At 41.1% G+C, this 22,075-nt stretch overlaps 1 protein-coding gene across 2 annotated transcripts; it reads right to left on the bottom strand.

The window, feature by feature from the left end:
* Positions 1–9,674: 9,674 nt before the first annotated feature.
* Positions 9,675–21,896, bottom strand: Zfp105 (zinc finger protein 105). 2 transcript variants are annotated; one of them, XM_011242959.3, is made up of 4 exons: positions 21,597–21,896; positions 19,639–19,927; positions 18,481–18,625; positions 9,675–15,335 (listed from the first exon to the last, which is right to left on the bottom strand). In XM_011242959.3, exons 2-4 carry the CDS (start codon positions 19,825–19,827, stop codon positions 14,095–14,097), a joined length of 1,575 nt encoding a protein of 524 aa, XP_011241261.1. In that variant the 5' UTR covers positions 19,828–19,927; positions 21,597–21,896; the 3' UTR covers positions 9,675–14,094. The 2 variants fall into 2 exon arrangements, with proteins under 2 accessions (XP_011241261.1, NP_033570.2); NM_009544.2 differs by having other exon boundaries at positions 13,907–15,335; positions 21,717–21,857.
* Positions 21,897–22,075: the final 179 nt, after the last annotated feature.

Here is a 22,075-nt window from a genome sequence, read left to right as displayed (position 1 = left end):
CATCATTGGTAACAGCAAGTTCTTATCTCTAGTTCAAATATCCCAATGATTTTTTTTTGTCTTACCTTGGTATGTGTATGGGAAATAAGTTTGGCATGGGGTGCTATCCATAAAGTAATTCACTAGAATTCATAGTCTGCATTTTGGGATGGTTTTTTTTCTTGTGGTACTTATTATGCTTGACTTGGGTTTCTCTGTGTAACCCTGGATGAATTCAGAGATCTGCCAATCTCTTCCTCCTAGATGCTGGGATTTTGGGTATACACCACCCTGGCCAGCTCAGTTAAATTCCTTTCCGTGTAGTAGAAAATTAATGGTAGAGTGGGACACCAAAAAAAAAAAAAAAAAAAAAAAAAAACATTGAACACAACAAAGATGGGCATTGCCCAGGTGAAGGGTTCTGCCTTATACAGGAGGGGAAAGTTAAAATGCAAATTCTCATTTCTAGCTGGGTGTGATGATGCAGGCCTAAAATGATGATGCAGGTCTTCGGTAGATGAACAGGGAGATTTATCAGGGAAAGCCTAGCTTAGACTATATAGCGATTACCAGGTCATCCTGAGCTACGCAGGAATAGCCCATCTCAAAACAAACAAAACTCACTTCTGTAATTGTCTTGAGATGCTGAGAGCAGAAATCTTGATGTTAAAAAGTTGAGTCTTTTAATCTAGGGATAAGGTATGAATAGAGCCCCAGGGGCTGAACTCCATAAAGGGAAAAGTCACAGAGTTATTTGGAACAGAGGAGAAGAGTGAAATAGCAATGAAAACTGAGAACGCTGTACTTTGAATAGTAGATACTGCGTATGTGGCCTGTTGCATACTTTTGAGAATCTAATGCCTCTGTCTACTGTATCCTTAAATCAACAAACTTCAGAGCATGGTGAACAGGACTAGCTAGCTATTACTCCAGATCCTAGGGGGCCATACACTCAAGTAGTGATTCCACTTTATTACATTTTATTTTTAATAGTAAGTGACCTTCTATTGGGCTAGCATTACTTTTTGGTGCCTATCTTTTTATTTTATGGATTGACATAGGTGTGCCTCTGAGAATATATTTATTTCCATCTAATGTGAGATGTTACCTAATTTTTTTCAAACACCTTGGAGAAAGGTTGAAAATTCTTGCTTCTAGCAATACTTCACAGATATTTCACCATAGCTACTTTCTGGGGGCCTAAGTCATAATCTTCATGCTAGCATGTTCAAATGTCTAATTAGGGTGTGTGTGTGAAGAGATGGCTCTATGGTTAAGAGCACTGGCTGCTCTTCCAGAGGACACTGGTTCAATTCCTAGCACCCACATGGTAGTTCACAACTGTCTGTAACTCCTGTTGTAGGGGATCTGACACCCTCCCACAGACATACATGCAGGCAAAACACCAATGCACATAAAATGGAAAAAAAAGTCTAATTAAACAGGTCATTTAGTTTAATAGACATTTGGGTACCTTCTAAGTGCCAGATACTGTGGATACAATGATAAGTGTAAATGCTCATGCCTAAAGTTGCTGACAGGTAAGTATGGGTAACATTTTTGTACCTTGTATGAAGGTAGTCTTTGTATTATTCAACTGTTGATTGCTGTTGGTTTTGTTACTCTTATGGTTTATCATCTACCTCGGTATTTTTTAAACATACAGCTCCCTAACTCACTGACAGGCTTACTTCATCTCTGACAGCAATAGCTAGATAGGAAAGGGAAGGCGGGGCTTCCAGGATGAGAGAGGGTCTCTGGGAAAAGAAGCAGCCTCGGGAGGATTTGCCGGCATGAAACTGGAAGAAAAAGGTGCTGGGTCTGAGAGTGTGAGACAGGTAAAGTACCACGAGGAGGGACATAGGCCAGAATAGTTGGGATTAATTTGTATGATCTAACAGAGTCTGTCCAACTATAGTGCCTAGACTTTTTAAAATAATTATGTCTCCATGTCTTTATTCCTCTGCTGGCAGATCCAAGATATCCCACTATATGGTTTTTAAACTCTCATGATATACCATAATTAATGAAAAGTAAAACACTGGAGCAAAAATGTGAGCTTGGGGAAAACTTTTTTTTTTTTGAACCAAAATTTCCTTTATACAAAGTATTAAACTACAATTGTATTTCTAAATGAAATCATAGGCATACAGTTGTTGTCATTAAGTAAACTAAGCCAAATGCTATACATTAAAGAGAAATGTCAACGAGGCAAATGTATGAATGAAGTCACTTCTGAACTCCCCCATTTCATCAAGCATCAAAACCACCAATCTTTTAGTCCTTTTCTTGTACATTATTCTGTATCCACATTCTCTACATCTGATGGGATCCCTGGACTTTATCTCATTTTCGGTGTGACACTCTCCACAAATATCTATCATTGGCTGCTGCTTTGGTGGTTGAACATCTTTCTGAGCGTCCATTGTTAGTACCTCCACAGCTGGAAGAAGCGTCCCTTCTCTCTGGGAAAACTTTTTAAGATATTAGCTGAACATATCATTAAGTGGTACAAGCAGGGAGCTTAGACTAAATTTGTCAGGAGCCATAATGGGATAAGCTAATAACTAGCAGGTGATCATCCTGAAGTGGCCTGCTTTGGATTATAATATAATCTGCAACATGTGAACCCTTATTAAGCTAGGTTGTAAGGGACTCATCTTAGGAAAGATTCTTGCTATTAATATGATTTTCCTGTTATTATTAAACATATATAACTACTACTAAGTAGTAGCACACCCCTTTGGAGCAGATCTCTGCAGATCCACGAAGATGTAATGTCTTGTAATGATGCTATATAGATGACTTAAGTCTTAATGATGATCCTTTAAGAATTCCTAAAATTATATCTGTGGTTATGAAGCTCTTTTATAACGGGACTGCTATTAGCTCCTTTCCTGATAGTCAAAGCTGCAATGAGAACTCTGCCAGTCTCCCAAGGGTCACCAGTTAATTGCTCTTATATGGTAACCAGACTTTCTTCTACTCAGAGCACATTCCAAGCGGTTGCAAAACAATTAACCAAAGGCTATATAAAGGGAACTAACGATTTATCATAGGTGCTAGAACAGAAGATAAAATATCAACTGGGTTTATCTATACAAAACTTCACTAATAACTTAGTTATGGTGTTAACCCTTCAGTGAACCTGTGGAGCTGAGACAGGTGATGGATGTTTAGCCAGATAATCACTCCTAATGGATATGCATGTAAAACTTCACTGTGGTAAACTTCTATTTCAATTTATGATTTGATTTTTTGTGTGAACTTCTGATGAACTTTGTAACGTGATCACATATTCTGAAAGATGTATATAAGTACTGAGGACAAAGATGAGCGGGATCTATGGAGGGGACTTTTTTGCCTTTCTCCACTTAGACTAGAATTTTTTCCTTTTCCCCACTTAAAGAATTTTTCCCTCCCCCCGCCCCCCACCACTTAGGATCTTTCTACTTTTCCCCTTAGATAGTGTCTTAGTCAGGGTTTCTATTCCTGCACAAACATCATGACCAAGAAGCAAGTTGGGGAGGAAAGGGTTTATTCAGCTTACACTTCCATACTGCTGTTGATCACCAAAGGATGCAGGACTGGAACTCAAGCAGGTCAGAAAGCAGGAGCTGATGCAGAGGCCATGGAGGGATGTTCTTTACTGGCTTGCTTAGCCTGCTCTCTTATAAAACCCAAGACTACCAGCCCAGAGATGGTCCCACCCACAAGGGGCCTTTCCCCCTTGATCACTAATTGAGAAAATGCCTTACAGTTGGATCTCATGGAGGCATTTCCTCAACTGAAGCTCCTTTCTCTGTGATAACCCCAGCTGTGTCAAGTTGACACAACACTAGCCAGTACAGATAGCTTTCATAGGAAACTTTTTACAACTTAGTAATAAACGCTATAATCACTTCTCTAAGTGACTTCTCTTCCTGCTACTTCTGACTAGTTAGTTCCTGCTGAGATAGAACAAAGGCTGCATTGCTTAATCCTCTGTTAGGCTACCGGTGTTAATTGCCTAAACCTGCAGTCTTTTACCCTCAGAAAGAGCAAGAAAGTTTTTAGGACATTTTAGAAGTTATCATCAGCATTTCAGTATAATTAGAGAGCTAGAAAGCCCTGAGACCCTCAGATTTTAAAGCCATCACCAGAGTCCTACTCTGTGACTCCACCAATACCCAGTCCTGGGCCGGGAGGCTCCCAGTAAAAATTGTTTGTGATAATATACCAAATATACCAAAGTTTGCAGTAGTGATATTGCAGAATCCTTAACAGATGGGCAACCAAGACGTGTGGTATAGGCATAGGCCAGATGAAAGGACTTGAACTTCATTAGAAGGGCCTGGCATTACCACATTCATTGCATTTGCAGGGTGTTCATCAGTTGGTATCGTGACTGAAAATTGACAATTTGGCAAGCTGTGTATCAAGATAATGCACCTAAAGAGAGACTCTGCTTTGAAATTTACACAAACTAGGAAGGCTTTATCTGAAAACATAGAATGTTCTTTTTCTATCCTATCAACTCACATCTGCCCAGAATAAGCTCTGTATTCTCCATTCCTGGGACACTTTCAGAGTACAGTACACCAGGCTATTTCCTTACCGTTCCTCTCCTTCCTACAACAATCATAGTCATCCACTAGGAAAAACGCCATAAACTAAAGGTTACACTTAGTTGACCATGTGTAGTTTTTCATATCTAAAAAGGAGTAAATGTGTCTTAAGAACTTCCCACATGCAACTCATTCATAAGGCTTCTCACTCACCATGTGAATTCTGCAATGTTCACTAAGGAGAGTGAAGGAAAATGAGATTTTGTAACTTGTGATTCATGTAAAGGAGTTATTTATGAGCCCACGGCCTGGGGCCAAGAACAAAGCAGAACAGGCCCAGGCATACATGCCAGGGCAGGGCTGTTGTTAAGACATTCCTAAGAACAGCTTGACCATAAAGATAAAAAGGAATGCAAGGACACAAGCAGGGCTATCTTGTCTAACACCATCTGGCCGGAACCTCCCCTCTGTCTATTGCCCCTTGAGGCAGGGTAAAGTCATACATCAACTCGTTGCTATGCGAACAGAGATAAGCACTCAGCCCACAGGAACAAAGTCCTGATGCCCTTTGCTGACATGTAATCTTTTTGTTAATGTTTTAATGAGCCAATCCCATACCTTTGTCGAAATTCCTGGCACCCCTAACCCTTTTCTTCTTTAAAAACCCCTAGCTTTCGAGCCTCGGGGTCGACTCCCCTGCCTCCTGTGTGAGGTACGTGTCAGCCCAGAGCTCTGCCAATAAAGCCTCGTGTGTATTGTATCAAGAAGGATTCTTGTGTGTTCGTGGGTGCACCCTATCCCTGAACTAGAGTGGAGGTCCCCATATCGGGGGTCCTACAAGAGCATATTATTGGAAGGTTTTCTCAGGTTCTCTACAGTTAGAGAGCTTCCCACCAGTGTGAGTCCTATGGTGTTCAGTAAGAGATGAGCTATGAGCAAAAGGATTTCCACATTCCTTACATTAATAAGGCTTTTCTCCAGTATGAATTCTCATATGCTGAGTGAGACTGGTATTCTGGTTAAACTCTTAACACATGCATTGCATTTATACAGTTTTTCTTCAGTGTGATGTCTCTGATGCTGATCAAGGCAAATGCTCTGAATGAAGGTTTTACCACACTCATTACATGTGTAGGATCTCACTCCCGTGTGAATTCTCTGATGTTTACTGAGTGAGGTACTTTCATTAAGGACTTTGTCACATTCCCGACATTTATATGGCTCTTCTTAAGTATGAATTCATCATTGATCTTTAATAAGTGGGTTCTGACAAAAGACTTTGCCACAGTCCTTGCATTGATAGAATTTCTCTCCTGTATAAAGTCTCTGATGTTGTAAGAAATTTGTCTTTGCTTGGAAGGACTTTTCACAGTTGAGTTTTATCTCCAGTATGAAATCTCTTGTATGAGATTTGACTGTTTATGAAAAATATGAATTCTCATATTCTCTGTGAGTTCTCCTTCATGTCTTCATATGCCTACTTATTTTCAAATGTAAAATCCTGATTTCAATCAATTTTCATGTCATTTCTTCCCGGTTATTTCTGGTGAGTCAATCTGAGAAATGCCTCCTCTGGATCAGCATGTTTCTTCCAAACTGAAATGGAAGTAATCAGTGAATAGCTGGTGTGCAGGGAAAAGAAGTGGCATGGAAGCTACGGGAGACACTGTCGTGGGGCTGTGTCTGAGACAGAGATCTTCAAGGGACTGTGCTTACTATTCATTAGTGAGCAACCTCCACTGAATGGGCAGCAGTGGATTCTCAGAGAGTACGAGAATCATGGTTAATGGAGATAAGCGGAAAACTACCACAAGCTAAAATTGATGTAAAAAAGGTCATGTGGGTGATTTGAATTTAAAAAATATGGATAGTAAAAATAAGATGGAATGGGAAATTCCCCAGATGAGAAAGAAAAATGAACTTGAGGTGAGGGTGGCCACAGAGATGCTCAACCGGGCCCATCTTTGATCCCAAAAAGACTATAATTACTCCCCAAGCTTCACTGAGTTCCTTTAAAATTTTCCCATAGCATTTTTTTTTGTTTTTTTTGTTTTGTTTTGTTTTGTTTTTTTTCGAGACAGGGTTTCTCTGTATAGCCCTGGTTGTACTGGGACTCACTTTGTAGACCAGGCTGGCCTCGAACTCAGAAATCCGCCTGCCTCTGCCTCCCGATTGCTGGGATTAAAAGTGTGCACCACCATGCCCATAGCATTCATAGCATTCTTGTTAGCTTTTTTTTTTTTTTTTTTTTTTTTTACAGACTGCTCACACTCACCTGGACAAGATTTCCTTCCATTCTCTTCCACCTTAGTTTCTTGCATTTGCAGCATCACAAATTTCTTTGTTTTGATTAGAAAAAATGTCAAGTTTGGAAACCAGAGAGCTCTGCTCATAAGAGAGAAAAAAGTGGAAAACAGAATCAGAAAAATAAGTAAGTGCTGTTGCCTGTGAAAACTATATAACAACTTTTACAATCCCTCTCAAGACAACAGTGAAAATCTGTAGCCTTCTGAGCTCATAAATTACACTTTCCAGCTGTCTATAAGAGTAGTAGGGTCAGATAAATATTATGCTCAACAGTCATACAAATACTGCAAGTCAGAGCAGTATCTTTTGCTATATCCTGATAAAGATTAAGGTAACTGGAATGTTAAAATCAATGAGTGTGCACCATGCAGTAATGTTCAAAACAATGTCAGTTAATATAATCAAAACCCTCACAAGGCAACAGTTTCATGCATTTTCCTATTCACCCACATTTACAATCTACCAAAGATCCTGGACAGTGACTAGGGAATTCCACTTGATACAGTACAAATACAACATAGGCTGCTGTTTAAAACTTAAAACCAGTGAAATAATGTTTAAATTGTTGTTCTAAATGGTGGTGGCGCTTGTCTTTAATCTTAGCACTTGGCAAGCAAAGACAGGTGGATCTCTGAGTTTGAGGACAGCGTTGATCTACAGAGCAAGTTCCAGGATGTCCAGGGCTACAAAAAGAAGCCCTGTTTCATAAAAACAAAAATGTACTAAATAGAATAAAGTAGTCATTGTCATCATCATCATGTGTGTCTGCATCAATACCACAGCATATGTAGAAGTCAAAGGACAACTACCTGATGGTGATCCTCTCCTCCCACCATTGTGAAGGTACCAGTGATCAAACACAAATGCCTTAATCCCACTGCCAACTTACAAAAAGTTGCAAAACTAATGCAAAATAGTTTTGTATATAATGCTGATCAAAATATTAATCAGAAATATCTGCTTAACCATAAAGTGAGATGCAGACATGGCAACACTATTGTGAGGGAAGGATGAGACAAAGGTAATTTATCAAAGTCAAGTGCTTTACTGTCTGAAGAACATGATGAGCCTACCACAGTACATGATCAAACCTCTCAACCAAGAGCTATGTCTCATTGAGGTTTTTAAGATTAAGAGTCTACCAGGGTCCTACAGGTCCTCTCTCACAAGACCAAAAAAAAAAAAAAGATATGCTATATGATCTTATAAAGGCTTATAAAGCAGACTAAGCTTTGAATTCAACCAGTAGTAGATAATAGGAGAGTCAGATAATATTCTGTGGGGATTAGTGTTGTAGGATAGTTGATCACAATGTGAAGTCAAAGACTATAAACTGGGAAAACCTGTCTCTAGTTGTGGTGGGGCTCAGTCCTAGCACACACCTTTAATCCCAGTGCTTTCTGTTTATTGTAAACAAAATGGAATAAAATCAAACATAACCCAAGAGTCAGAGCAAGCAACCAATTGACAGGGAGTGAAGATAGGAAAATACCATAGAGAATGAGAGGAAGTCAGGAGGATGGATAAAGTGATGCATAGGACGTAGAAATGAAAAACATTCAGTTTGAAAGGCATTTTAAGACGTAGAGAAGGGTTTTCTGTTTGTTTGGTTTTGGTTTGGTTTGGTTTGGTTTGTTCCTTCTGTGACATGGGTTGAGGAGGAAGCTCAACTGGGTGCTTTCTCAGCCTCTCTGAGCTAACAGGCTTTCACCACAGCACCTGGCTCCTAAGTCTTCATTTGTAAGTCAAATGATTTTGTTTTGTTTTGTTTTGTTTTGTTTTTAAAAAAAAAAACAGCAAAGCAGTTTTTTTGCATGTTACAACATAAAGCATGTTACAAGTATACCACACAATCCTACAGGACAACCAGGTAGAGAAAGATCTAATAGTACTTTGAAAGGTATGCTTAATAAACTGAAAGGGGTAAGAAGGACTCCCAGAGATAGATTATATAGTGCATTTTTAACTTTAAGTCCTGCACTTTCCTATCACACAGAGACTGGACAACAAATGATACAGCTAGCTTTCCCAGGACTTGGTCATTATCATGGTTTTCTTAGGGCCCCCAAGATGCCATTGCCCCCGGAAAGCAGAAAGCAATTCTAAGAACAAAGATGCCTCCTCACTTCCAAGAACTGGGATGGGTAATTTTTTGGTCATACAATGGGTAATGGATTGTGTGAGGGGGTGGTGATAAGTTGATTATGGTCTTGGTCAGGAAAACAAAGTAAAGAAGTTTAGATTCATGGATCCCTTTTCTCTTCTAACTAGTATTAGGGGGAAAATGGGGAGAGGGGATGAAAAGAAAAAAAGGTGGATATAGGAATAATAAGTTAAAAGGGTAGATTTTTGTATCTATTTTTAAAGAGCAGCAACAAGCCAAAGATTTTATTTTGATATAGATTGTTGTATATTAATAGAGATTTAAGTTTATACTTTGCTACAATATACTGCATATATGTTTCAACTCATTTAAAAATGTAGTATAAAGTTCTAGTTCTTGAAAGCTATTATAAACTGTTTAGGATAATTTAGAAATGCAAATTAGTGGTCAGTCAATCAAACTTGTCTTGTTAAGTACTAGTAAAATTTACGAAAATAAGCTTTATTTAGCTCTCTATAGCTGTTTTAAATTTAATCAGATAGTAAGTAGCTAGAAACAAGCAACATTCACCTATTCATATAGACTTCAGGTAGACCTTAGATAGATCTTACATAGACAGATGGAAACAAGCAACATTCGCCTATTCATACAGACCTCAGGTAGACAGATGGTCTTTAAATACTTCAGAGATCTACAGAATATGGCATTTAGATGTTTTAATATAAGGGTTTGTGTGTGTGTGTGTGTGTGTGTGTGTGTGTGTGTGTGTGTGTGTGTGTGTGTGTGTGTGAGACTGTGAGATATATCAGCTCCTGGAATCACCCCCACTCAACTTTAAAGAAGATGATGGGCATCAAAGAACATCCATATGGAGTTTGATTAAAATGTGGCAAGCTAGCCACTGGGCAAAAAACCTGCCCTTGCCTCAACTGCTGACAGCATGCTGTCCAAACCATGGACAAGTAGGACATAAAGGAAGACAAGACAGGCAAGTTCTTCAATATTCCTGTTTCACAGATACATTTGTCAGATATTCTGGGCTAGTAGGCTGAAGATGCTCCACAGTTACCTTGGGTGACTGTTGAGGCAGCCAGCAGGTTCTGTCATTTCTATAGTTTTGGAAGCTGCTTGCTTTGCATTTCCTGTTTGCTCAAGTAATATTTATCCTTCTCAGGAAAGCAGCTTAAGGTATAGTTGGGAATCAGAGAGGATTTGTTTCCTCAAGGAATCTTAATATAAGTTTTAAACTATATTTTTTTATTTTGTGGGAGGGCTATTACTGGGGAAACTGAGGTTCCCTTTTGGGAGTTTTAGTCAAATTAATAAAATAATTTGGAACCAGACTCAGAAGGAAATTTGAGAACAATGTCATGAGAGCATAGAGGAAAACAAAAACAATGGGCCAGTAAGCTATAAATCTCAACAGCTGCTAGGAGAAAGTAAATGAACAAGAGGAAGAGAGAAAGCCATGCTGTTTGGAATGGAGGTCAACAGGCAGCCACGCGGCAAAAGAAAACTGGCATTTCCAAGTAACAGTGATAAAGTCCATCCCACAGGGAGCATGTGCTCAGGGCCTGGCTAACATCTGAAAGGAAAATTGATAAAAAGAAAAAAGGAAGCTTGGCATAGTGGGGCACACTTTTAAGGCGCACCTGTAATCCCATTACTCCAAAAGCAGAAGCAGGCAGATGTCAGTGAGTTCAAGGCCAGAGATAAGGCTCTGTTACACAGAGAAACCCTTTTTCAAAGAGAAGGAAAAAAGGGAAGGAGGAAGAGAAGGAGGGAGGGAGGGAGGGAGGGAGGGAGGGAGGGAGGGAGGGAGGGAGGGAGGGAGGGAGGGAGGGAGGAGAGCTGGAGGATGGCCTAGCAATTAAGAACACTGGTTGCTCTTCCAGAAGCCCTGGGTTCAATTCCCCACACTCATATAGGAGCTCACAACTGTCTGTGGCTCCAGTTCCAGGGGATCTGACACATTCACAGACACACACACAGGCAAAACAGCAATGCACATAAATAAACCTTTAAAAATACAAACAGGAAAAAAATACATTTTTCCAATGGTCATATTTGGCATACAAGATCTAAAAAATAGGCAGATGTTTTTTAGATCTTGTGAAGCAAAGGAGAAATTAAGATTACCAACAGTATATAAACATTTGCTTAAAATTGAGAGGGGCATTGGGCAGTTTTTTCATCTGATTGTAACTGGTAAGCCTGTGAATACCTATCTAGTGTGTCAGTCAGTAACTCATGCAGAGGCCTGTGAAGCTGGACTAACTGCATAGCCCTTTTTAAAGTTTAGGGTTTGTTATCAGTTTCCAATGTGCTCCTGCTTTCTTGCTAGGTGTTTAAGACCATGTAGGTGGTCAGAATTAGCCATTTGTTTTTAAGGCCAGTTTCAAATACAGTCCTCTGATTCCCATAGACGGGAGACACTGGGTTCCTTTAGCATTTTACCAGCTGTGCCATCTGTTGGGCTGAGTTATGGTCTTTGCTGACCACGTGGGATCACTGGGAAGTACTGAGGACATTTCCTTCTGTCCTTTCTCCTTTGCAGTAGGTGCACTGGTTAGACTCCAGCTGCTGGTACTCGGTTCTCATGCCTTCTCTGACCAAGAGGACAAATAACTTATCAAAGCCATAGGGACTTTTGTGTCCATAGTCGCTGGGACTGAGCTGACCTGGGGGTAGTGGCCAAATACTGGTTCTCTAACCATTTGTCCACATCAGCATAGACTCCCAAGTATGGTTATCATATTAACACCCAGAAGGTCAGTTTTAACTGTACTGAACAACAAACTGTGCATTAAAATATAACTACGGTATAGCACTTGGATAAGGCTTGACAGATTTTTAAGTAAACTTTAAGTCAGGTTTCTTGTGTTTTGTTTTTGTTTTTTCAAGACAGGGGTCTCACTATGTAGCTCTGGCTCTCTTGAGACTCTGTAGACCAAGCTGGCCTCAATCCACCTGCCTCTGCCCCACCAGTGCTGGGATCAATGCTGTGTGCCACCACATCCAGCTAAGTCAGGTTTCTTAATCAGAAGTCTGACGCTTAGCACAAACTATAAGCAATTACTTTGATTAAAATGGTAGTATCTATTAAAGACCCAAGGGATGCTGAAAGCAGAGGACTAAGTAGATTTTAGGAATAGTAGAGCCTAGAAGATTTCTCATGTTTACCTCATGAGAGCAATTGTCTCTATCTTGAGAAATAGGTCTATTTTTTTTAATTTGTTTTTTGTTTTTTCCAAGCAATAGGAATATTACAGTTAGAGAATCAGAGCTGAGACAAAGACTAGCCAAACATCTTAGTAGTAAATAAAATGGCACCATTTGGCAAGGGGGACAATCTAAAGAAGCAAGATCTAAAGGTCAGACTCTGAGAGACTATAAAATTGCCTCCACTTTAAAAAAAAAATGTCACGACCACCAGCTGCTTTTCCAGGGGACCGGAGTTCAATTCCTAGCACTACATGGTGGTCTTAAGAAAATCAGATAGCTAGTATGGCCTACCATTGAGCAAAGCTTGCTACAATGTGCAGTCCTTGGAACTTTCATAACTTCTGAGTTTCCCAAAGGAGTTACAATCACAGGAAGCTTAGGGAAGGTAGAACTAGGGACTTGTGGAAAAATGATAGATGTGGGATGGAAAAATCACCAAGGAACAAATGCCCAAGGACATCTCTTCCCAAAGCAGAAGGAATTAACTCGGGAGTAAAATGGTGTGCTGCCAAAATATCTGTGTATGACTTCATGCTTTGCAATGTTTAACTCCACAACTAGTATCCTCATTTGAGAGTGGGATGATTTTTCTGGCTCTATTTTGTGTACACTTGAGTATGTGTGTAGGGCCAGAGGTCAACTTTAATAAGAGATTCCATTGATTGATCTCTACCTCTGGAGACAGGGCCTCACACCGAACTGCCTCATTGATTAGTCTGGCTGGCTAATGATCTTCAGTGATCCACCCGCCTCTCCTACCATATTCTCCACTCCCTCCTACCTCTTTGTTGGGTGCATCACCATGTCTACCTTTTTGTTTTAAGATTTTCTAGTTTTATTCTGTTTGGTCTGCATGTATGAATGAGTACCATGTCTGTGCCCAGAGCATGAGGAAGAAAGAAGAGGATCTGCTGAAACTGGAGTTAAAGTGGCTGAACCAAATGTGGGTGCTGGGAGCTAAACCTGGGTCCTCCACAACCTCGCTGTGCTCGTAACAACTGAGTCATCTCTCCAGTCTCATACCATGTCTACCTTTTAATTAAATTCTAAGGTCTTCAGGTTTATGCATATAGCAGTTACCAACTAAGCCATCTCTGTAGCCTCCTGGCTTTACTCTTAATGCTTATCAACAGGCCTGGCAAAAAGCTCTTTCACATCCTAGCAACTGTGGAAGTGGGGCTTTGGTATTTTCAACCAGGTTTTGCAGGACCAGCCCAGGAAGAGGGGGATGACCCAATGCAGCAGGAATACCTATGACAGCTTTGACAAGGGCAGCCCCTTCTCCCCTACTAGAAACGTTACGAGAGCAGTTACAGGCACGAGAGTTATAACTGAATTTGGGAGGAGTTGTTATTAGCTGGGTAATGAACAGATCTATCAGTATAGAAATTCACTGGCTCATGTGATTTGGACAGGATCAAAGGTCAATCAACTCATAATTTTAAAGTAAATACTGAGCAAAAAACTTCCTCCAAATAAACTCAATTCATACATGCATACGAATAAATATATTTATAGGATCCATTCCTTTAAAATACGAATAAATTTATAGGACCCATTCCTTTAAAAGTCACAATCTGTCTGCTCCCAAACCACCCACAATGCATGAATTCATATGATCTTAGAAACCTAGCAGGATTAAGACCAGTATGTATATGCATGGGAGGATAAAAAAAAAAAACAAAACCCTCATTCTGTTTAGAAAACATGACTGCTTAGGATACATACAGTTAAAACAAAGTCCTTGGCTTTTAGGTGTTTAAGTTTTATTTTCTTTAAATTAGCCTCTGAATGTGTGTTTACATTACCTTCCAGAAAAATAACTTTAAAGGGTATAGTCCTCATTTTGTCAAAGGAAGAATAAAGAACAGAAGTGCCTACTATTAGGAGCAGTAGGTTATGACCAAAAGCAGGGCATCGTACTCTTCCTTGCTATTCAACAAGATGGGTTCTGTGATGTCTCATGAGGTGTGAGTTAGAAATAAAAGCTGCACCACACTTTGCACATTCATAGGGCTTCTCTCCTGTGTGGGTTCGCTGGTGGACAGTGAGGCTCGACCTCTGTCTGAAGGCCTTCCCACACTCATTACACGAATAAGGCTTTTCCCCATTATGGATTCTTTGATGAATGAGTAGGTATGAGCTACAAGTGAAGGCCTTCCCACACTCATTACACACATAAGGGAGATCTCCACTATGAATTCTCTGGTGGACAATAAGGCAAGATAGCTGACTAAAGGCTTTCCCACATTCGCTGCAGTCATAAGGTTTCTCTGCAGTGTGAATTCTCTGGTGCACAATAAGGTGAGAAAAACAACTGAAGGCTTTTTCACAGTCTTTACACTTATACGGCTTCTCACCAGTGTGGCTTCTCTGATGCACAATAAGATTTGCACTCTGAGTAAAGGCTTTGCCACAGTCACTGCAGGCGAAAGGCTTCTCCCCAGTGTGGATTCTCTGATGGACGATGAGGTTGGAGCTTCGAGTGAAGGTTTTTCCACACTCATTGCATTCATAGCATTTCTCGGTTATATGGACTTTCTGGTGCCGAGCAAGTTGCGAGCTGTAACTGAAGGCTTTCTCACATTCACTACACTTAAAGGTTTTTTCTAAGGAGTGGATTTTCTGATGGACAGTCAGATTTGAACTCTGAGTGAAAGCCTTCCCACATTTTCCACAGACATAGGGTTTCTGTCCAGTGTGGATCCTCTGATGCACAACGAGGTTTGCACTTTGAATGAAGGCCTTCCCACACTCATGACACTCGAAGGGCTTCTCCCCAGTGTGGATTCGTTGATGCACAACAAGATTTGCACTCTGACTAAAGCCTTTCCCACACTCACTACATGTAAACGGTTTTTGCCCGGGCTGTATTTTCTGATTTTTACCAGGAGTAGATCTGAGGCTGTATTTCCCCCTAGACTTCTTGGATTCTTCCTCGTCTCGGAAGCTTTCAGACAATGGACAGTCTTTCACTGTTGCTTCTCCCAAATCTCCCTTTTCCTCCTTTATCCTCAGCCCTTTTAACACATTTCCCTTTTCACAAGATTCTCCTAACTCAGGTCCTTGAAGGTCACCTTTCTGGATTCTTCCTAAAATCATGGGGGGCTTCTCCGAGTCATCACTTATCTCCTTTTTAGGAATCAATAACTCTAGGTTCTTGCTTTTGGCACCTGTACCAAGAAACAGAAAATATAATTGTTAGTTTCCTCTGACCTATAAAAAGAACAGGCTTACCAAGGTGAGGAAAATAAAAGACTTCATCAAAGAGAAGAATAACACGGAAGGGTCTGTGTTCTGCCACACACCTGCCCTCACCAGAATCTATTATGGTTCTGGTAAGAGTGTCACATATAAGGCCACATGCTGAACGTTTGTCCCTAGCTAGTAGTGTTTTGGGGGAAGTTCTGGAAACTTCAGATCCAGGCCCTGTTCTTCCTGCGATGAACTGTTTCATCTTCCACATAATCCTGCTATCATTTTCCATACAAACTACTCTGAACTCAAACCACTGTACAGTAAAAGAGAAATTTCCTTCCTTAATTCTGTCAGCAATACCAGACACTTAACCAGAGCAACAGACCAAAACTCTAGACGACACTCAGGTTATCAGAAGACAAGTCTCACCACTGTGACTGGCTAGGAAGGATACCAACCTTTCCACAGCCCGTCTTTTTCCTTGAGCAGCTGGCTAGTGTAGATAAGCATAGCACTGATCAGTTAATTATAGAAAATCCCTATCCATAAACAAAGGGCCTTCCAACTTAGGCTTTTGTGTGTGTGAAAATGATAGCAAAAGGATAAAATCTGGACATGGTGACACACATGTGTAATCCCAGCACATGGGTAACCGAGAAAGAAGGCTGGCTCTGAGTCTGAGGAAAGCCTGCCTAGTCTACAGCAAGTTCCAGGACAGTGAGGATTAAACAGAGATACTTTGTCTCAAAAACCAAACCAAACCAAGGCTAGGGGTGTCTTAGCAGTTAAGAACACTGGCTGCTCTTCCAAAGGACTTGGGACTTACAATGTCATACAAATATCCTATCACCAAACCACAGCCAAAGCATCAGTAAGTTCTCATGTCAGTATCTGACTTCCTATTACTTTTTTTTTTTTCCTGGTGCAGAGGACTAAACAAAAGGCAGCAAATATGTTAAATATGTGCTCTACAATTTGACCTATAAATTCATACCCTTCATTACTTTAAAAAAACATGGAATCTATATAATGCTTAGCTGGTATAAATTCTTGCTACCCACCTCTGGGACCATTTAAAAGGGGAAGGGCAAAACTAACTCCACAAAAGTGTCTCCTGACCTCTGTATGTGCACTGTGGTGTGGGTACACACATGCATAAAGTAATTAAAGCCTAATCATAAAAAGATACCAGGTGGGCATGATAGTATACACTTGTTATCTCAACATCTGAGAAGTAGAGACAGGACGTTCAAAGGTTCAAAGTTTAGACTACAGGAGACACTGGCATAAAAAACAAAAAAATTTGAAATTTACATGAGGTTGGTTCTCTAAGCTACTTTGTGTCCTCTTTAGTTATGAAGCATAATTTTTCCCTCTTGAGACATTTCTGACCCATGCAAACACATTCTCAACCCTCTTTCACAGGCAAAATTCTGCCACAGTTAATCAAGACTGATTTCATGGGCAATGTGTTGTGGTATAAACCTTTAATTTCAGTAGTTGGAAGGCATTTGGCAGGTTGCTATCTGTGTGTTCAAGGCTACTCTGGTCTTCTACATAAATGAGTTCCAGGACAGCCAGGGCTATGTAGAGACCCTGTCTCAAAACAAAACAACAAACCAAGATGATAACAAAAACATTAAAAATGATTGATTTAATTAATGAGGACACCTTACTGTTTTTAGTCTGCGTTGTCTCTTACAATCAGAAAAGATGAACACCTCCATCTGCTTCTTGGATACCTTCACCCTCCAGCATTTGTATTTTGTGTATATGTGTATATGCCAGTGTGCATATGGAAGTCAGAGGACAACCTGCAGGAGCTGACTCTTTCTACCATGTAGTCCCATGGGACTGAACAACTGCCTTTATCACTAGGCTATCTGATAGCCCTGAACTATTGTTTAATTTGTTAAGACAGGGTTTCTCTGTGTAGTCCTCGGTCACTCTGAAGACCAGGCTGGCCTAGAACTCAGGGATCTAAGCTGTCTCTGCCTCCTAAGTGCTGGGATTAAAGGAGTGAGCCACTATGACCAGTGCCTGAATTAACTTTTTAAACCATTTTCATACTAATGAAATCACATTGAAGGTATTTTTTGTTTGTTTTGAGACAGGGTCTTACTATGTAACCCTGGTCGGTCTGAACCAGCTATGTAGACCAGGCTGGCTTCAAACTTAGAGAGATTCAACTGTCGCTGTCTCCAGAGTATTGGGGTTAAAGGCAATGATACCAAGCTAAAGATATCTTTTAAGAATTTTAATTATATTTATTAAAAGATGGAGGTAGCTTGCCAAAGCACATGTGTAATGGTCAGAGATCAACTTCTGGGAGTCAATACATTGCTTTCTTCCACTACATGGGTCTCAGGATCAAACTTAGGTCATCAGGAGTCTTTACCTATTTTGCTGTCTCACTAGTCCTAAAGTTGCTTTTAAAAATTATTTCATTTTATTTTATGTGTATTGGTGTTTTGCCTACATGAATTTTTGAGGGAGTCCACTGGAACTGGACTTATAGACAGGTGTGAGCTGCCATTTGGGTGCTTGGAATTAAACCCAAGTCCTCTGGGAGAACACCTAGAGCTCTTACCTGTCGAGCCTTTTCTTAAGATTTAAGACATTTAAGACTGAGGATGTAACTTGATTGGTGAATGGTTTGCCTACCATGAATGAAGCCTTAGATTTAATCCCAGCATACATGGGAGCACCTGGGAGGTAGAGACAGGAGTCCAACACTCAAGGTTAGGGTTAGTCTTGTCTATTTAGTGAATTCTGGGCTAGTGTGGGCCATGGGACCATCTCAGAAAAGAAAATGAAAATAAATGTACAGAGCACTATCCTTTGTTTGCAACTTATAAATAACCATAAAACACATGAAGACATGGGTTTACATGTGTGTGGACATGAAAAGTTCTGAACAGTAAGCATGATGAAAAAGTGAGGTTAGAATTCAGCTCTGTGGCCTTTAGCCTGTGTGAAACGAGTCACGCACCGTGGCAACCATGCGAGCAGCTCTGAACGATTGACAGGGTCAACACTTCACACTATGTGACTCAAAAAGAGAAAGCAGACACCCATCCACAGTCTTAATGCGACTGAGACCAGGGAGCTGAACTTTACCTGTTGGGGTTGGGTTCCCATGAAGCTCCAGGATTTGACTCTCGGCCAGAGTCCCTGCCAACGAGTAGCTCCCAAAGGGTGAAGCAGCAGCAGCCTCCTGTGTTGCTTTTAGCACCACTGCCATTTCCCGGAACATTTCCTGACCCTAGAAACAAATGATATAGTTTGTTTATGAAGGGACTGAAGACTGGAGCACTGTGATTATAGCTTCAAGGATGAAAACCCATTCCTGGAGATCACAGAGACTAGGTTGAAGGAGACCTGGGTGGAGAAGCAAAGCTACCACTTTGATTTGTAACATCACTCAGCTCTACAACACACACCCTATACTGTTGGTAAATCCTAGCTTAGACCAGCAGGGTGTGTGGCTTTAAGGAGCTTAGATCGCACAGCGCTCACCTCACACTATAGAAATTAGGTGTGCTGGCACAGATCTATAAGCCCAGCACATGGGGAGTGGCTGTAGATGGATCAGAGCTTTAAGGTCACCCCTGGTTAATAGAGTTTGAGGGCAGTACTGGGACACATTTTTCAGCAGGATTTTCTGCTCCCCAAAGATCAAACCTACCTAGGTTCTGGTCATATACTCTCATAGAGAGCTCTGGAAGACCTTTGAAAGAACGTGGGGTGTGCTTGAAACCACTAAGGGCAAGCCAAAGTGTGGCAATGCATGCCCTTAATACCAGTACATGGGTAGTGAAGGCAGGAGACTCAGGAACTCAGGCCAGGCTGAGCTGAACTATTTGCCTATAGATGAGCAGTATCTGCAGCAACATCCCAGACCTCGTACACCCAATTACACTTGCATCAACACCTCAGAGGACAGACACTAACTATGATAAGGAACTGGATGGAGTCACCAAATGTATTTGTAAAAACACAGAAACCCAGGTCTTATTCCCAGAATCTGGTTTGATTAGAATAAGAGTATAATGTGGGCACCAAGATACTGTCACGATCAAGTTCTATGTATCGATGGTTGGAAGCTGCAGACCTACAGAACAACCAGCACATCATTCAGAAGGCAAAGTCTCACTATACTGCAAAGGAATAAAGGTCAGAGCCCTAATCAGGAAAATGGAGTCTGGGTCTGGCAGCAGAGGACCTGTGACACTATTTGGGGTCTGCATTTCTCTTCTCTCCAAGATCATCATTTACCTTTTCCTCATCTTCTGATACACTGATGCTTCCATAAGGACCCTCCCCTGGGGCACAGTCCTTGTCGTTCTCATAGTACACTTGTTGGCTGGATGCCTGACTTATGACACTTTCATCATCTTCTTCCATTTTCACCTTCTCTGGGTCCCAAGAGGCTCTGCCCATGGTCTCTTTCAATTCTGTAGTCATCTTCTCTGTTCAATGCAGGATCCTTGATAGCTGAGGGATACCCAACATCGGTCAAGCTCCATCTAACCTTCAAGTCTCCAGAGCCAAGATGAGCTATTCACTGCAACACCAGAAAAAGAGAGTTAACAGCTAATCTAGCAAGGATAACACACAGCCACTGGTTACTAGTCCTTGGTTGGTGGTCACAGTAAAACAGTAATGTTTCATTCTCCTTCAAATGATAGGGGCTGACTATAAATAACAAAAATAGATGTATAAATCACTTTTTATTTCTGATACAAAATAATATCTTGCCTGGTAGTATACACCTTTAATCCCAGCACTTGTGTCTACACAGACCACCCAGTGCTGCATACTGAGACTCAGAAAGAAAAAGGAAGGAAGGAAGGAAGGAAGGAAGGAAGGAAGGAAGGAAAGAATGAATTAACATTTTAACTGTAAAAACTATTATATAGAAAAAGAGTAAGGAAAAGTTCCAATCCAGTGATAATTATTATTTTACTTACAGTTTTTTTTTTACTATGGGAACTGATTTTGTTTTGTTTTCTTGTTTCCTTGAGACAGAGGTTCTTTGTATAGCCTTGGTTTTCCTGGAACTCACTCTATAGACCAGGCTGGCCTTGAACTCAAGAGATCTGCCTGCCTCTGCCTCCCAAGTGCTGAGGTGTACTACTACTGCCCAGCTAGACGGATTTTTAAAAAGGGGATCTTAGAGAGATTCACTACCAAGGAGAAAAGAATGATTATTTCAGAGAGTATAACTACAAGTACTTTTGAGGTTCTTTTTGTCTGTTTCATTTTTGTAGTTCCCACATCTTCCAAATATTTGATAAGACTAAATTTTGGTTGTAAAACAAAATTACTCATGTTGACCTTGTTTATCCTTATTTTTAATTGTTGCACAAATACTCTATAATTGTCAATAAACACATAAAACTGACCTATACATACTTTCGCATAAACATATACATACACAAATTGGGTGATACCCTACCCAGTCCCCAGTGTGTGCACCTTCAGGCTGCACTTGCACAGGGTTCACCCTTCTGGACTGGTGGTTTTGCTTGTTTCTACCGTGCTGGGAATCCATACAAAGGCCTAATGTATACTAGACAAATGCTCTACCACTGAGCCACAACCAGTTCTTGACTCAATGAGTGTTTTACAAGTCTTGTCTTTCAATATACGCTAGCTACAGAACACACACACACACACACACAATTCTGACACACAATTCAAAAAGATTTTAAATTTACAATCTTTTCTTTAGCAAACGTGGGCTTTATTGCTTATTTTAGTAATAGTTTCCTGTACGAAGAATTCCTTTGACCAGCTGCATTACTCCTTTAGAAGGAACTGCGTGATCACTAGCTTAAGGGTTTATATTTATTGCCAAACGGCTTTCTAAAACAGCATCTAAAGCCAGGCACACGACTACTAATTAACGGGACTTCTTTATTTCAGATAAGCCGACAGGGGTTTTGTTTTATTTTAAATAAAGCCAAACAATCTATTTTAGCTGTATATAAGGAGTTTGAGGTTTGTGCTTCTATCCCTCTTTGGTTCTTTTACTAGAAACCGGTGCTAATGTTTACTAAATTGCCTTATTCTGCTGCTGCTTCAGGGTACTCATATTCATTTTCCAACATCATCTTCACTGTGCAAACTTAAATTCCTAAGTAATGCCACGCTTTTCACCACGGCCTCAAAGAGTAATTCTGGCGGGTTATTCTGGCAGGAGAGCCTCTGAGACTCGTCTCACCACGTGCCTGAGTCTCCTGGCCAGACTGTCGGGCCCCTGGCCCCAGCAGGCCCGAGACATCTGCACAGGCCGCCCTCCTCCATCCCGACCAGCAGGCTCGCCGCCCGGCCCGGACACCCCGAGCTACCTCCCGGCCCCGCGATGGTCGGTGGAGAACAGTCCCGCGCCCCTCGCCGCCCGCTGCGACCGGCTCGCCACGAAGGCCCAACCGGGCCGGTGCCGCTTCGCGGATGAGACTCCAGAGTCTCTCGGCAGCAACGGGGCTGAGAACAATGACCGGACAGGAAGTGCCTTGCGCCGGGCTTCCGGCTCCCCAGGCAGGCCGGCCTCTCTAGGAATCGACGGGGGTCGTACACCTCGGTGCCCAGGGCGGGCAGGGCTTTAGCCCGCCAGGCAGCGGCACTCTCCCAAGCCGAGCCCCTACCTACCAGAGCTGACGATCTTAGAAAATTCCCTCAGCATTTTTATCTTCAAAATATCAAATGG

This window comes from Mus musculus, chromosome 9 (genome assembly GCF_000001635.26).
Source record: "Mus musculus strain C57BL/6J chromosome 9, GRCm38.p6 C57BL/6J".
Lineage (NCBI taxonomy): Eukaryota > Metazoa > Chordata > Mammalia > Rodentia > Muridae > Mus > Mus musculus.
This window is presented reverse-complemented; position numbering and strand designations above follow the sequence as displayed.

What these genes read in the sequence shown, in the direction of transcription:
- Zfp105 (XM_011242959.3), bottom strand. Translation starts at nt 19,827, where the DNA reads ATGACTACAGAATTGAAAGAGACCATGGGCAGAGCCTCTTGGGACCCA. An exon ending in TATCAGAAGATGAGGAAAAG is followed by an intron (nt 18,626 to 19,638) that starts GTAAATGATGAT and finishes ATTTGTTTCTAG; the next exon opens with GGTCAGGAAATGTTCCGGGA. An exon ending in TGGGAACCCAACCCCAACAG is followed by an intron (nt 15,336 to 18,480) that starts GTAAAGTTCAGC and finishes TTCTTGGTACAG; the next exon opens with GTGCCAAAAGCAAGAACCTA.